The 16,164-nt window shown below is 38.3% G+C and overlaps 3 protein-coding genes across 4 annotated transcripts; 2 read left to right on the top strand and 1 right to left on the bottom strand.

Moving 5' to 3' along the window:
• The first annotated feature begins 1,295 nt into the window (after positions 1–1,295).
• On the top strand, positions 1,296–2,170 carry LOC121943462 (odorant receptor 131-2-like). The gene is given in 2 exon segments (XM_042486981.1): positions 1,296–2,022; positions 2,025–2,170. Coding segments are annotated over 2 exon segments (873 nt in total).
• A 3,405-nt stretch (positions 2,171–5,575) lies between these two features.
• On the top strand, positions 5,576–6,502 carry LOC121943653 (odorant receptor 131-2-like). The gene has a single exon (XM_042487229.1). The coding sequence runs from the start codon at positions 5,582–5,584 to the stop codon at positions 6,500–6,502; it is 921 nt and encodes a 306-aa protein (XP_042343163.1). The 5' UTR covers positions 5,576–5,581.
• Positions 6,503–12,152: 5,650 nt separating this feature from the next.
• On the bottom strand, positions 12,153–14,595 carry LOC121943367 (diablo homolog, mitochondrial-like). Of its 2 annotated transcripts, none has more exons than XM_042486888.1 (6): positions 14,289–14,595; positions 13,841–13,973; positions 13,570–13,695; positions 13,210–13,320; positions 12,976–13,072; positions 12,153–12,694 (listed from the first exon to the last, which is right to left on the bottom strand). In XM_042486888.1, the coding sequence occupies exons 1-6, from the start codon at positions 14,423–14,425 to the stop codon at positions 12,489–12,491; spliced, it is 810 nt and encodes a 269-aa protein (XP_042342822.1). In that variant the 5' UTR covers positions 14,426–14,595; the 3' UTR covers positions 12,153–12,488. The 2 variants fall into 2 exon arrangements, with proteins under 2 accessions (XP_042342822.1, XP_042342824.1); XM_042486890.1 differs by having other exon boundaries at positions 13,841–13,970.
• Positions 14,596–16,164: the final 1,569 nt, after the last annotated feature.

Raw genomic sequence — 16,164 nt, 5'->3', positions numbered from 1 at the left:
AATGAATACAGGAGTCAGGACATAGTGTCCAAGCCCCTGGCACTTTACTGGGCGCACCCTCATATACAATATGAAAAGAAGTGAAACTATAAAAAATACAATAAGTCAGATGCACAACAAGTTACAAAAAATATTTTTTTCTATTATAAAGTAATGAGGCTTTATAAATAAACACAAAATACTGTCCAGGTGTTGTTCTATGGCCGAATACCTCCTGACAATGCTTTCAAAGGCCTAAACAAAGGAAAGGTTTGCAGCAGATGGTTATGAAGAGCATTCAGCAGAGATGTGGCTTCATACTGAACTAAATTTTATATTTCTCATCATGCTGGTGAATCTTCAAATGCTTTGGTTAATTTAAAATTTTTCTTTTCATTTTAGGCTATCAAAGGGGGTGTGAGGTCGTGACTGACGGCTGTGTGTCTCATTTGGTGTGCAAACAATCAATGGTGCTGCTCGTGATTGGGTCGGAAAGGTGTATGGGCAGCAAACTGATACCATAACTCCACTTCTGGATTTCTACTGCACAGAGTCTTGCTTCAAAATCAATCCTAGTGGCCTTGTCCAGAATATTTTGGCCTCATTTTTGTACAATGAGAAGAGATCGATATGCATCGTCAGTCTTAATCTAAAATCTACGGTTTGTCACACATTTTATGGCAATTCATCCAATGGTTTTTGATATTAGTTGGACAAATGACGAGTGACAAACCGCAAATGTACCAAACCGCAGAACAACTAAAAATAAGAGCCAGATTGGGGAAAAACAAGGAATTTTTCTTTAAGAAAAACATTTGCAGGATTTCAACAACAGTCAGGGGCAGAGGCAGGCATTAGTTACATTTTAGACAACCTTCTGTCCACAAACACACCTGGATGAATTATAGGTAAAGGCTGGTTCAAAGGACATATATATAAAGTCTTCCTGCACAGTCCTCTCTCTCTCAGAACTCAGAAGAAGACCTTCATCTGTGGAGCTGCATACCAACATGTCACATTACTGCAGGGATGGTTTGGTAAACTTAAAGATCTTTTTAAATTCGACATGTTGTAATGTTTCTGTTAAATTCATTGTACATGTATGTCAGATGCTGCTGGTGTGTATTGTTTTGATTTTGGTCTATGCAAATTTTACCAGTTGCAGCTGGGATGTCCTTCATATTGAACTTATTTGACCAAATCACCACAGAAAAATATGATATCAGAATTTTTTCAGAAAAAGAGAGAAATATATGGCTAACAACAACTCATTAGATAGTGCTGAATCCATAATGAAAAAGATTGATTATCGGGTCATGTTAGTTCAGGTTTTGATAGCACTTTTCCTCTGCATCAACTTTTTGCTGATCATAACCTTTTTTATGAAGGAATTTTTCTACATGACCATGCGCTACATCTTATTTGCTGTAACCCTCCTGTCTGATTGTCTAATCTTGATTATGACAAATATCTTGCTAATTTATGACTATTTTCATTTAACCATGCAAATATGGCACTGTCTCATATTCTACATTTTGTTAGCTGTGTACACTGTGGTCACACCAGTTACTCTGACAGCAATGACCCTGGAGCGTTATGTGGCCATATGCATGCCCCTGCGCCACAGAGAGCTGTGCTCCACACGCAGCACTATGCACTGTATCCTCATCATTCACGGTCTCAGCTCTGTACCTGTTTTTATTGTACTCTTAATCTTCTTTGCATCATCTCCTCTCCGCTTTTACACACAATACAGAATATGTTCAGCTCTGCTTTTCATCTCGCAGACTTGGCTGATTTATCTGATGTCAGCTATGAAACAGCTTTACTTCTTGATTATGTGTATTACTATTGTATTCTCCTATATTAAGATAATGAAAGTGGCCAAAGCTGCATCAGGAGAAAATAAAAAGTCAACATGGAAAGGGCTCAGAACAGTAATTCTTCATGCTTTCCAGCTGCTGCTCTGTCTCATCCAGCTGTGGTGCCCATTCATAGATGCTGCTGTACTTCAGATTGATTTTAGGTTATTTATTAATGTCAGGTATTTAATTACATTATATTTTACCTTACTCCAAGATGTCTTAGTCCTCTAATTTATGGCCTCAGAGATGAAAAGTTTTTTCTGGCACTGAAGTACTATGTTTTCTGTGGCTTTGTGAAGAGCAATTCTTTTCATTTGACAAATTAGGGCCCAAATTTGCTACAGAAATTAATAATGTATTCTTTTTAGCATAAAATGTTAACTAATAATTAAAATTGTGTTACTGTTTCCATAAATTCTAACTAAAATCACTTTTATTGGTCCATGACTGTATTTATATTGTATAAGTGATACTTAATCCACATAATCTTTTGGGCAAATTTAATGGCCCATCATGCAGATTATATCCTGTGGTACCTTATCCCACCTGGTATGGAAATTCCTTCTTTAGGTCTTGTGGCTTTTGATGAATTATTACCCCTGTTTATAATTTTGTTTTGTGATGGCTCTTTTTCTTTGAAAATGTCACTGAGAAATTCTAGTAACCACTTGCACAAAAAATCATTCATTCAGATGTTCATCTTTTTTGACTTGTATCATTTTCAATGTTGTATTTTGTTCAATACAATTTTTGTTGATTGCACAAAAAGTATGTTTTTTACTGGTTGGATACTGTCTTTTCTTAGATTCTGGAATCCCTGGTTGTTTCAGATGAGGGAGAGACTTCAAGTGGTTGTATCAAAAAAGACAGTCAGTACGTTCACATGCACAATTTAGTCAAATTACGGTTATAGCTCAATTAGGTCATTGATTTGGATGACTGTCCTTGTACCAGTATACAAGCACAGAAGAATCAAAGAACTCAGTTATTGATAGAAGTATGTCCGACTCTGCCACAGCAGCTGATGACATGCCCCTTTTCAGCTAGCTGCTATATGAACATATGTTATTCACTAACATTTTCAAATTAGCACTCAACACAAAGTATAGCTGAGGAAAATATTTAGTTAGAAATCAGAATATACTGGGCCAATTGAGATTTTGAACTGTTGTTGGCACATAAAAAGTCACTGGGTCATCAAAGCGATTACAAGTAATCCTGAGGGGAACATGGATGTTTATATAAATGACTGCATATAGAGATGGACAACAGGATAGCTCCCCAAAAGTGAATCCATAACATCTTGATAGTCCCCAGAAGGTGGCTGCACCTAAGGTCAAAAACCTCTCCCCTTTCATGTCAGTCATTATTTATGGTTCAAAATAAAACATCAAGGCAGTTGGACTGCTGGTAATTTCACAACGTTTAAAGAGATTTAACTGTCATCAGTCACAGCGAAATTGAGCAGAGTATAGTATAAATAATTTATGATTCAGGCTCCCATAAGCTTTAATGAGTTTTGCAGGTTTATTAGTCATACTGGAATGTGTGATCTAGATGCCAATGGAGAAAAACAAACCAGAGTGCCATCATTAGTACACTACCCCACAAAAGAATATAGCAGAAAACTAAAATATACTTATTTTCCATCGATCTCAAGGGGATTACAAAATGTCTGCAAAAAGCAAAGTAAGACAGGTAACTAAAGAGGCAGAAAAAAAAAAATCAAAAAATCTAAAAATAAGTCATCAGTCATTTTCTGTAACCGCCTGTCCTTGTAAGGGTGGCGGGGGGCTGGAGCCAATCCAAGCTGACATCGGGCGGAAGGCGGGGTACACCCTGGACAGGTCGCCAGACTATCGCAGTGCCAACACATACAGACAGACAACCATACGCGCTCACAGTCACACCTAAGGGCTGCATGTAAGCTGCATGTCTTTGGACTGTGGGAGGAAGCCGGAGACCCCGGAGAGAACTCACGCAGACACGGGGAGAACATGCAAACTCCGCACAGAAGGGCCCCTGACCCTGGACTGAACCCCGTTCCAACTGGGTTTCGAACTAGGGAGCGCTAACCACGACGCCACCATGCCGCCCTACTTATTTATAAAAATAAGATAACCATATTATAAGGACAAGTCAGAAACATGTCATAAGAAAATATGGTAATAAAAAACAATACCAAAGGAATATGGCGTATACTAAATAGTACTATAAGAAACAACTCTAGAAATCCAAGCTATCCTAAGTATTTTATTGATAAGGATAATGAAAATGGATGATGTGGCTAATCGTTTCAATCAGTTCTTTTTAAATGTTGGACCTGACCTCCCTTATCCTGTAACATCTGAACAAAATCTGGCTTGTTAGAGAGAAATCTCAGCTCAGTGTTTCTTAAAGCAGCAGATGAGAAAGAAATAGTGGATATTGTCAAAAAATGTCTATTGATTTTACTGACATTAGTGAAAAAGGTAATTGAGGGGATTTTGAAAATTACATACATCTCTAGTTTATGGTTCCAAATCGGTTCATCTCCAAAAAAAATAAAAATAGCTTAAGTTACACTTACTTCCATTGTTCCTCAAAATACTAGAAAAACTCTTCAGCACCAGATTGGACACATTCTTTGAAAAGCACAAATTAGTCTCTGACTGCCAATACAGATTCATATGAAACAGACTGACGTCACTGGCAATAATAGAGTCAGTTGTGGAAATCACCGTTACTATAGATCACAAAAAATATGCAGTTGAGATATTTATTGATCTCCAAAAAGCTTTTGACACAATTAATTATGAGATATTAATTAATAAACCGGAAAGGTATGGTATCAGGTTTATAGCATTAGATTTGGTTAAAAGTTTTTTTTTAAGTAAGAGACAACAGTTTGTGAAGTTAGAAAGGTAATTTCTGCTCATCATTTTTTTCGACATTGCTTGTGGTGTCCCCCAGGAGTCAGTGTTGGGTCTTAAGTTGTATATTTCAGTATATCATGGATGGATGCAAAGTATCCAGTGTACTGAAGCTAGTATTGTTTGTAGATGATACAAATATTTTCATTTCTGGGGAGAATTTAAAACAACTATTGTAGGATGTAACCAAGGAAATGAGCAATTTAAAGGTATGGTTTGATGGAAACTCATTATCATTAAACTTAAACTAAACAAAAATGATGTGATTTGGTAACTGTAGAATTAATATGCAAGTAAAAACACAGTTAGACAGGGCTGAAATGGAAAGAGTTCATGAAAATACATTTCTTGGGTTTCCAACAGTTGATAGAACCAGCTTGAAATCACACACTAAACATGTACTTACTAAACTGTCTAGATGTTTCTCAGCACTAATAAAAGCAAAGCAGGTTCTGGATCAGAAATCACCTCACATTCCCTAATGTTCAATAGTTTTACCATATTTAAATTACTGTGCAGAGAGTTTGGGGTAACTACAAAAGTTCATCACACTCACTTTCTATTTTCCAAAAAAGAGCAAAATGGATCATTCAGATACCTCACTATTTTTACAGGAACAGAAACTGTGGAGAGCAAATTTTCATTTGCAATTCCTCTGCTCATACTCTATTCACTTCTATAAAATCTTCATGCACAGCACAGCCCTCACTCAGAGCACAGAGAGGGCCGACAACATTTGCCAGTAGAAATCTGTGCCACAATGACATGCCACTGCAGAGAAGATAGGGTACTTTGCTTGAACTTGTGTATTTGCTTAGAAAATTGATGGCTAATAACAACTCATTTGTTGGCAATTCTTCACGGCAACAAATCAATGGCCAGGTCATTATTGTACAGATTTTGGTGATGATTTTTCTTTGCATCAATTTCCTGCTTATTGTAACCGTCTTTAAAAAGGAGTGCTTCTACAGAACTACTCGCTATATCTTATTTGCTGTTACACTGCTGTCTGATAGCTTTATGTTATTTATGTCTAATGTCCTGCTCATCTTAAGCTATTTTCAAATTGCTATGCATGTTTGGTTATGCATCATTATCTCTGTTGTGGTGCTTGTGTATCTTATAATCACACCAGTTACTCTGACAGCAATGACTCTAGAGCGTTATGTGGCCATATGCATGCCCCTGCGCCATGGAGAGCTGTGCACCACACGCAGGACTGTTTACTGCATCCTCATCATTCATGCCCTCAGCTCTGTACCCTGTTTTATTGTCCTCGCTGTCTTCTTTGCATCAGCCTATCTTAAATTTTACAAACAGTACCAAATCTGTTCTGTGGAGATATTCATTTTGCACAGATGGCAGGGTCATCTTAGGTCAGCTGTACATCAGTTTTACTTCTTGATTATGTGTATTACTATTGTATTCTCTTATGTTAAAATAATTAAAATAGCCAAAACTGCATCAGGAGAGAACAGAAAGTCAATTTGGAAAGGGCTCAGAACAGTAATTCTTCATGCTTTCCAGCTGCTGCTCTGTCTCATCCAGCTGTGGTGCCCATTCATAGAAGCTGCTGTGCTTCAGATTAATGTCACGTTATTTAGGAATGTCAGGTACTTTAACTACATTGTGTTTAATCTTGTTCCAAGATGTCTGAGTCCTCTAATTTATGGCCTTCGTGATGAAAAGTTTTTCCTTACACTGAAAAGTTATGCCTTCTTTGGCTCGTATAAGAGAAATATTTGACAAGGTAGATTAATTATTTTTTAACAGATGAATGCATTAATTGATCAACTAGAAATTCTACTGTGCTTGTGTTATGCTGCTTGGTACTGAAAGTTTTAATGATTATGTGAATGTAGTGAGGTAGGGAGTGGAGCTGGGGGATGGGAGCCAGGGAGCGTGAAGGCAGGGGAAGCAGGTGAGGCTGGCGGTGCTGATGGCGAAGGTGAGGCGAGGAGAAGTGTGAGCAGAGAGTGGGGGTTGTCAGAGGTGGTGAAGGAGGCGAGGAGAAGCGGGGAAAGGGTGCGGGTGTTGTCCGAGGTGGTGAGGGTGGCGAGTGACTTGGCTTGAGGGGAGGGGCTGGGCGGAGAGGCGCTGGAGCTTGGCGAAGGAAGGCACTGGAGAGTGCACAAATAGAGCACGAGGCGCAGCATGAGGCGCAGGTGAGAAAGTGTGCACAGAGCTCCAGCAACCGAAATCCACACCCAGCCCCTGCAACAAAGGTGGACACACAGAGAACCCCCCAAGCATACACCAAAAAACACACAAGCACTACACAACACCACAAGGCACCCCAGCTTGTCTGCAATTAACTTGTATGTTTTTCGATTTCATTACTGTTTAAGCAGTAAATTAAGCTCACTACTGTTGTTCTGTCACTACTGTTTATTCTTGCATCAGTTTTCATTTTTAGGTGACTATGTTTTTTTGTCTTTATGTTAAGTTATATGTAATATTGATTTGAATTGATTGAATATTGATTTGACCCTTGTAGCATTGAAAATGCTGTGAACAATGTATACATCAGAACAATCTTCTCTAAGATGAGTAAAAGAATAACTTATGAGCCTTAGTTGTCCTTGAATGTAAAAGTTTATTACAACAGAGATCCATTTGGAGAAGCTTTCAACATAGCACATGCAGGGGCGGGTCCAGAGAATTTTCTGGTGGGGGGCACAGGGGGTGACGACAATAAATCTGGGGGGGCCGCCCAAAAGTAACAAAAATGAAGGCTACCCACTTCAATATTACATTGCTTATGTTTTCATCTTGCTTTTCTTGGCCACATTGAATCTGCTAGGTATACTTCATCTTCATTTACTATTCACCAGTAACACATATACTAATAATTACCCATCTCAACAAATCCTCAAAGTGGTCCCTATGACACCAAAATTATTTAAACAGACCTTGTGGTTCCAGATGTACTCATTTTATTAATTATATGCAATTTTCAAGCAGAGGAAAAAAGGCTCAGCAAAGAACAGGTTGCTCCATGTAGTAGTTATTCTTTAGAAAAATAATTCCCCACAGCCACTCAAATTTCACAGTGAAATGGGCAACAACAACAATATTCAAAATCACTAGTGCTCAGCAAAGAACAGGTTGCTCCATGTTACTCTTTAGAAAAATAATTCCCCACAGCCACTCAAATTTCACAGTGAAATGGACAACAATAACAATATTCAAAATCACTAGTGCTCTGCAAAGAACAGGTTGCTCCATGTTACTCCATGTTACTCTTTAGAAAAATAATTCCCCACAGCCACTCAAATTTCACAGTGAAATGGACAATAATAACAATATTCAAAATCACTAGTGCTCTGCAAAGAACAGGTTGCTCCATGTTACTCTTTAGAAAAATAATTCCCCACAGCCACTCAAATTCTCACAGTGAAATGGACAACAACAACAATATTCAAAATCACTAGTGCTCAGCTCTTTACACTGTGTATTTTAAACAATTATGTGTTCTGTATCACAATCAGAGTAAGTACCACTCAATGTATCACTCATTTGAAGGTGCTGACACTTCAAAATAACTGTATTTTGCGATTGCCGTGTTTGCTGCTGAACAACCTTACAAACTCGTCCATATCCAAGGCCTTGGCTCTCTTGGACTCCACACTTAGCACAGCAAGATCACTCAGTCTTTCATTGTTCATGGTGGTGCGCAAGTGATTTTTGATAAGTTTCAATGCAGAAAAACTGCGCTCACAGGCAGCTGTGCTTACAGGTAGGACCAAAGCAGTTTTGCATAACTTGAACAGTTCATAGAAGACCTCTTTAAAAGGTTCCAGGAACCCTGTAAACTCAAGCAAACTGGTTAGCGTCTTCATTCCAGCTGCAGCATCACGTCGAAAAAAAGTCCGTGACTGGTGAAGTTACAGCAGTTCATGCGCGGAGCCGACGAGCCACTTCCTTCTTTTTCCAAAATAAAAGCCTTCATGAGTTTTTAACATAGTCTAATCAAACAAGGTTCCGGCTTTGCTTCCGTCTTTATCATGCAGCAGCGTCAGTAACTTTACGCAACGCAATGATTGACATTATGATGAGTCAATGGCCGTTGGGGGGGCACACGAGGGCCAATCAGACTGCAGGGGGGCGGGTGCCCCCCCGTGCCACCATGGAAGCCCCGCCTCTGAGCACATGCGCATAGACAGAGAAAAACTAAAACCTTAAAGTAACTTTGCATTCACTCAGCCTTATACAGTCTTATAAATTTTTAAGGAAATGTATAGTCATGCTACCATAGAGGAGAACATTTATTATTATTATTATTATTATTATTATTATTATTATTATTATTATTATTATTATTATTATTATTATTATTATTATTATTTATCGTCTGACTTGTTTTATAGTTCCCAAAGTTCGAACAGAAATGAAAAAGAAGGCCTTCAGGTTTTCTGCTCCTGCTACGTGGAACAATCTCCAGACTGATCTCAAGCTTCAAAACTCAGTAACCCTCAATGAGTTCAAAACTGTGGTGAAATCCATTGAGTCCAGCCTGGCTTTGTGCAAATGCTTTACCTGATTGTGTCAGTGTATTCTAATTTATGTGATTTTATGTCCATTTATTGTTTAAACTCTGTGTTGCTGTTGATCTTGGCCAGGTGCCCCTTGTAAAATAGATCTCTGATCTCAATGGGACCATCCTGGTTAAATAAAGGTTATAATAATAACCTTGACCTCTATATGTAAATTTTTGACTATGTGTGTAGAATCTGTAGGTTACTGTTTGTCACCCAAGTAGTACTGATCAAGCATGTTTCAGAAGGTAAACAGTCCATGTAAGGATGCAGAATGCACTGGCTGAATGCCATCTCACAACCCAGTGGCTATCATCACATGACAATTTAGTTATCAGTTAGCTTATGCAGATATCTGTTTATAGATTAGCCAAAATGACCAGTACACAGAAGAAGTCTTGGCCCAGATATCTGCTGGCTACACCAGATCCCCCAAACTTTTGGCCATATCCCCCTGAGGCTTATCATTGTACACGGACAGCCATTGGGTTCCTAGATTGGGCTTACCTGCATAACCCTGGCTCAGGAAACAAATACCTGGATAGGTGCTGGACTTTCCTCTTTCCTTGAGTTGGCCTGGATGAAGGCACAGCAATAGTTCCTGTTCCAGCAAAGAGACAGGTAAAACAAAGATAAGCTAATGTAATTCCAGCTCTATGAATCAGTCGCATCATCACTTTATATTACAAAGCAGATGAAAGACTATAAGCACAATTGCTGTGGGTGCATATAGTAAAAACAAAATATCACATACAATACATACATCTATTGCTGCGATGGGGCTATCAATTAGTAAAATCTGATCCGTAACTATAAATCAGAGTACTGTAGGTATCTACTGTAGGATTTCTGTTTATCCTTTGCGTCTCCTCAACACATTCTCATCCTAACCCCTAAATTCGACCAGATGCATCAACGGCATGGCCTCTGGGGCCGATTGGAGACATTCTAGTCAATGCTCGTTATTCCGCCTGGTGTGCCCCAGAACGTCTCAGCAGCTGCCAAGAAGCAGCTTGCCGCTCTGCTCTGCATGTAATAGGCAGCATGTCTATTTTTTGACAAACAGCAACTATGTAAAGCTGAACAGAGCAGATCTGCAAGTCAAGCAGCATTGTATCCAGTCAATTTTCAAAATACAGTGCCTTGCATGGACTTGGGATCATGCTCAACTTAACTAAAACATTACATCAACAGTATCTGCTCCTCCTCCGTCCAGCAGCCATCTGTATTCTGTCCAGCGGGAGAATTAATGCTCCTGCTAACAGCCACTGTACATGAAATAGACAGAAAGTAGATCAGAATTTACAACAGCACTGTATTTTTTAACAAAAACAGTTGTTTTTTTCTATTTCATAATTATTAATTTGTATAATAAATAAGATTCATATGTTTTTAACAAAAATAAAAGCCACAAATCTTCTGTTTATTCAATGTTTAACTAGATTTATTTATACTGGTCTGTAAAATTATTAAGATGTTTTTTCATCTTTTTTTGTACTGAAACACAGCCAGAATTCACAGATCTACATCGTTTACGGCTGGACTGTAGGCTGCAGCACAACAAAGTGGGTAAAACATCAATTGTCTACATCATTCTTGTCAGTTACCCTGAGACCATCCATGAGTATACTAGACGGAAAGTTAATGGAGTTACAGCAAGCAGACAATGACTAAGTGGTTTTCCAAAATTTCTTTGGATTGTTTAGACTTTCTGAAGTCATAGCCAGATAGAAGTCAGCTTTTGATTTTCTGAGAAGAGAGATAAAAGTATTACTCAGTTGTCTGAAATGAAGCCAGTTAGCCTCCATACTTGACTTGCAAGCCCTGGCCCATGCTGAATTACGTTCAATGGTAAACCAAGGGTTAAACAGACAGAGAAGGATAGCATTTATATATGAAGCCTACTCAGCCATGACAGAATCACAAAAATCAAGGGAAAATGACAACAAAATCAAGGGAAAGTGACATTTGGCAGGATGCTCCACTTCTGAAATGCTCACAGACACTCCTGGTGGATTATGGGGCCGCATGGAGGACGGAGCAAAACAGTGCTGCGGATGTAATGCTATCGACATACTGCCGGTGGAATCAAAGGGTAAGCCATCACCTGTCACCACTTTGCAATGGATTATCACGTCTACATATCAGATTGCAGCACGTATCCTTTTGCATCTGCTGTTCTCAGATTCTGCTACCATGATATCAACACAAGCACATGGTGGGATGTTGCTGGATGTGATTATGTTTAGGCAACAAAAGCACATGGCAACCAAGGACAGCATGTTAACAAATGCTGTCAGTGGCCAAGAGCTACTGGCAAGCAGAGCAGCACAGTGGTATAGTTATTTTTTCTTAGTCTATAGCAACTGACTGTTAAGTTGAAAAAAAATGAAAAGGAAGAAAAACATCCTTTCATTTTATTGTTTAAGTGGACAAATGTGTGTAAATTTACAAGTGTTAGAGATTAGAGTTCACCGTAGATGAGGAAGAGTATAAATTCTTTATTGACCAATCAATGGACTGTAGTGTCTCTCACTCGACCTTTTAGTATCTGATCAGTGTACTAGGTACCTCAACAGAGGGCTATAAAACAATTCTATTGGTACCATCCACATTTTTGACAATAGATCATGCTTTATGTTCAGTTAAATATCTGCTGATAAAGCTGCTGTCATACAAGTTATTCATCTGTAGGAAACCTTCAAAGGCAAAGACAAAAAGGCTTTTTGCCTTCTTGATGAACAGTGACAGTGAGCAGTATTACACTGCCTGAGGGACCCATGAAAACAAATATTAAATCAAATCTTCATCAATTCATTTTATTTTTTGCAATAATGTGAACAATGAAAACACAATTATGCAAACAATATCTTTATAAAAAATGTCATTGTTGGAACAAAATGCTGGATAAGCCCCACTGCTATACAATATATACTGGAGATTCATTAATTATTCTCCTGAAGCTCCAAAAGAAGCTGACATCCACAAATCAAATAAATAATGACATAAGGAACATTGCATATTGTAAGCAATTTATATCATTTCCTTTTCAATTTTCTTTGTGTAAATTAAAATATGTAAACATCAAAGACAAAAGAGACATAATAGGGAAATCAAACATAGAAATCTAAAGCTTTCAAAGGTAAAAATGCACTTATTCCAATTTTCTGCTGGTTTTCTGATATCTCTATTGCTTAGTCCTCTCGTAGATAGGCCTCATGCACCTCATGCTCCTCACTATCCTCTAGAAAGGCAGCATACTCCGCCATCCTTTGGATCTCTTCTACTTTTGTCTCTGCCAGTTTCTTATCTGCATCTACTGACAGTGTCCGAGCCTCCTTCACCTGCGCCTCAGCCACCTGAATGTTTGTCTTTACTGCAATTGATGCCTGTTCGGCTCCTGAAAACACATACAGATCCAAAATGCAATTTGTCAAATTTATTAAAAAGTTCAAGAGTTAAGATAACAGCAGTAGAAGGCACTTCTGTCAACATAATCCATTTTTGTTTTATCTAAAGCTCTACTCAGTGACACCATCTGATCTGTATGCTTTCTAAAGTGTAACATGGGCAGCAAAAAAGTAACGTTTTTATGCAATCATTGATCCATCATTATAAAAACAAGAGTTTTTGAGAGCACATCAAGAGCTATAGTTGTACTCAGACAGACATTTTACCTACCTGAAGTGTGTGCTGCCTCAGCTGCCATTTTACACAAGTTGACAGCATTGATCCAGTTTGACTCAAAACGTTTGCATTCGTTTAGTCTGTCACTAACCTGTTGGGACAAAGACATGGGACAAAATCAATATAAGGAATCTATCTTTCTTGTTTTAGCAAAGAAAAGGCTGATTTTAACTGGAAAACCCGAATGCTAGATTACATTTAAGTTTGTTTTCAACAACAAAAACTAACCTCTGCACGCTGGCCATTGATCACCTCCAGGAAAGAATCCACCTCTGCTGGGGTCAGTTTTCCCAGTGAGGCTAAATATCGTCTTTGGACGGCAATGCGTGTGTGCACAGCCTGTTCGCAAACAGGGGGAGGACAAACAGTCAGGGACAGTGCAGGGCAATATTTAAAATGAAAGTATGCAAACATCTTATTAAATGAAAAAAACTCTCTCTCTATTTGTAATCAGTGTCATTTCTGTGATGATGTGCTTTCTCATGCTTCTGTTAATGTAGCATGAGAACATTTTTCTTCTCAATGAGGAATTAAAATTCTCACATTGAGCTTAGTGGTTAAAATGTCTCACATTGGATGGAAACTTACCTTTGAGTAGTCTGTAAGGGCATTTATGAGAGCCAAGGAGGTCTGGGAAAGAAAAGTACTTGAACTGTCCGTAACCACTGATGCTGCTCTTCTGATCAGGGAGTCATGAGAGAGGTTTTCGAATTGCTACAAACAAGAGGACAAACTTAGTGTTTTAACCTTTTCATTCAAAATTTCTCCATCTAAAGAATACAAAGAATAAGAACAAACTTTTTCTAAAGGGACACAAGATTTGTGGACATAATTTGTCTCAAGTAGCAGACTGACCCACCTGTGTAAAAGGGTTAGCATAAAGCCCATGGCCAACACTTAAACTTGCTATGCTCATGTGCACAATATCTGTCCGTTCCCCCCTTTTGTGGAATCCAGGTTTCTTGCTGTTGAATAGGACACTGTCAGAACTGCTTTAGAAAAAGAAGATAAGAATATAAGCAGGTTATTAGTAAATCTAGCGTGCTGTGAATTAGCACATAAATAGGCAGATGTACTTAATCTATTTATAGTCTGAATTTGCCTGCCAAATCTACATGTGATGTCCATTCAAGCCTTTATCTAAACAAGTCATCCAGTCTTCTAAAAAGGTTAAAATCTTTAAACAGTAGAAAAACAGAAAAATAAACAAGCTAGCTGAAGAGCTTCAATTGGCAGTACTTGGCGGCAGAAATCTAGTTTGTCTTCAAATACACACAATGTGGCGTTGCATGTTATTCACAACCTACCTTAGGAAACGGACACAGGCTGCTCCCCTTCTGAGGACACTCTTGTTGGTCCGGAGCAGTAAAAAGTCTGTCTGATTTCTCAGAAGTCCTGCAGCAGCACGGCTGGCACACACTGAACACTGACCAACGGCTTGCATTTTGCAGATTGTTTAGATCTGCTGCACTTGAAGATTGTATTTAATATAATGTATGCAAAATTAGTTGCTGACCACCGGTCTTCTGTTTTCCACAATTTAAACTAATTTGCTGCACACCTACACACTTGTCTTTGTCAAATCAGAGAAACAATCTTGTACGATGCCTGTAATCTTTCAGAATGCTTAACATTGACCAACTGCCATGTCCTGCGGGTATTTGTAAGGCCCCGGCACCATTTCATTGCGTAAAACACATTGATCTGTTGACTCTGCCTGCAGATGTGCGTATTTGACTTTATCTGAAACACACCCACTGAGACAGGAATTACGTGCAGCCCCCCCCCCCCCCCCCGTGTGCATGAGAAAGAGAACCAGTAAAAGTGTAAAAAATAGACCTTTATTCAAAAATTTGGATAATAATAATATTGGGGTTTGTTAAAGTTTGCATGATCATGCATGACATTAAAAGTAGCATGGCATATTTTTTCAACATTTTTCACATATAATTAGTACAAGTTGTTACAAATCAAAGACGACAATGGTATAATTTATCATTTCTTCCTTAAAATGGCAGGGAAGTGGCAAATAGAAAGAGAGTGAAAGAGAATGAGAGAATGATTGTGCCATATTTTAAGAAATTCTCTCAAAGTGTTCTTGAGATATCACAGTCACGAGAATGGGATGGACGGATGGACAGACAGCCCAAAAACATGATTTGAGTTAAAATAAGCACGAAACATCTCATATGTGACATGTGACTGACTTAAGAATGTCATTGACGTACTTGGAAGTTATGTAATGCAACATTAAAAGAGCAATGATTTAAAATGACATGGGACACAAACAGCAGTGTCTTGACACATCCACCATCTTCGATGTTGATATCACATGCTAAGGGGCATGTGATGACAATGGTGAGCAAAGTTTCATTCAGCGTTATTCTTGGATGTTGTAGTTGTTAAATACATCAGTTTTGATTAAAAATTTGTTATAGAAATATAAGCAAAGTTTTGTGTTGGAGTTTGTTAAATTTCCAAATTCTGAATATATTGACATGAAGATTTTCATTTTCTTTGTAAATGCATATTGATTCCAAATATCAGTAATGGTCTCATTAACTACTAAAAATCAGTATCTGCCCTGAAAAAACAATACTGATTCCTAGTTGACACTAATTTTGGGTGTCCATCTTGGGTGGATGGGTTTTCTTTGGAATTAGTTAAAAGTTTGGTGTGTCAGCTACAGAAGGCAAAGCGTGGTTTTGACAAGGCCGAACTTGGACAAGAACCTAAAGGCACGACTCAAGAGACAAAAGTATCAAACAAACGATTTATTAAACAAAGTACAACAAAAATACTCTCACACAGAGGAATGGCGAAAACAGAAAATCACTCAAATGAGGAAATAACAACTACCACTAGAAAAATAAAGAGTTAACAAAGTAACAAACAAAACACTGTACTTGACCTGACTTAGGAGTTGAAACAAACAGCAAACAAAACTTGTCTTGACTAAGATGCTAGGCATGGAAATAGCGCTGGTTCACTGACTCAGCAGACAAGATGAACTGGCCAACAATCACACTGGCGGGAAAACACACAAAGGAAGGAAAAAAGTCACCTGAAAGGAGAGGAGAGTTAGAATTTCAAAATAAAACAGGAAGTCACGAGACAACATAGACACAAGACAAAAAACAAATCAACATAATTTCCTGGACATGACAGGATTTGACATATCAC

This window comes from Plectropomus leopardus, chromosome 5 (genome assembly GCF_008729295.1).
Source record: "Plectropomus leopardus isolate mb chromosome 5, YSFRI_Pleo_2.0, whole genome shotgun sequence".
NCBI lineage: Eukaryota > Metazoa > Chordata > Actinopteri > Perciformes > Serranidae > Plectropomus > Plectropomus leopardus.
Note: the sequence above shows the minus strand (reverse complement) of the source record. Positions and strands in the feature narration are given on the sequence as shown.

Excerpts from the sequence above, each read along its gene's own strand:
- LOC121943367 (XM_042486888.1), bottom strand. The coding sequence starts at position 14,425 with ATGCAAGCCGTTGGTCAGTGTTCAGTGTGTGCCAGCCGTGCTGCTGCA. Across the intron at positions 13,696-13,840 it reads ATGCTAACCCTTTTACACAG|CAATTCGAAAACCTCTCTCA; the intron begins GTGGGTCAGTCT and ends TCTTGTTTGTAG. Across the intron at positions 12,695-12,975 it reads TGAGGCAGCACACACTTCAG|GAGCCGAACAGGCATCAATT; the intron begins GTAGGTAAAATG and ends ATGTGTTTTCAG.
- LOC121943653 (XM_042487229.1), top strand. The coding sequence starts at position 5,582 with ATGGCTAATAACAACTCATTTGTTGGCAATTCTTCACGGCAACAAATC.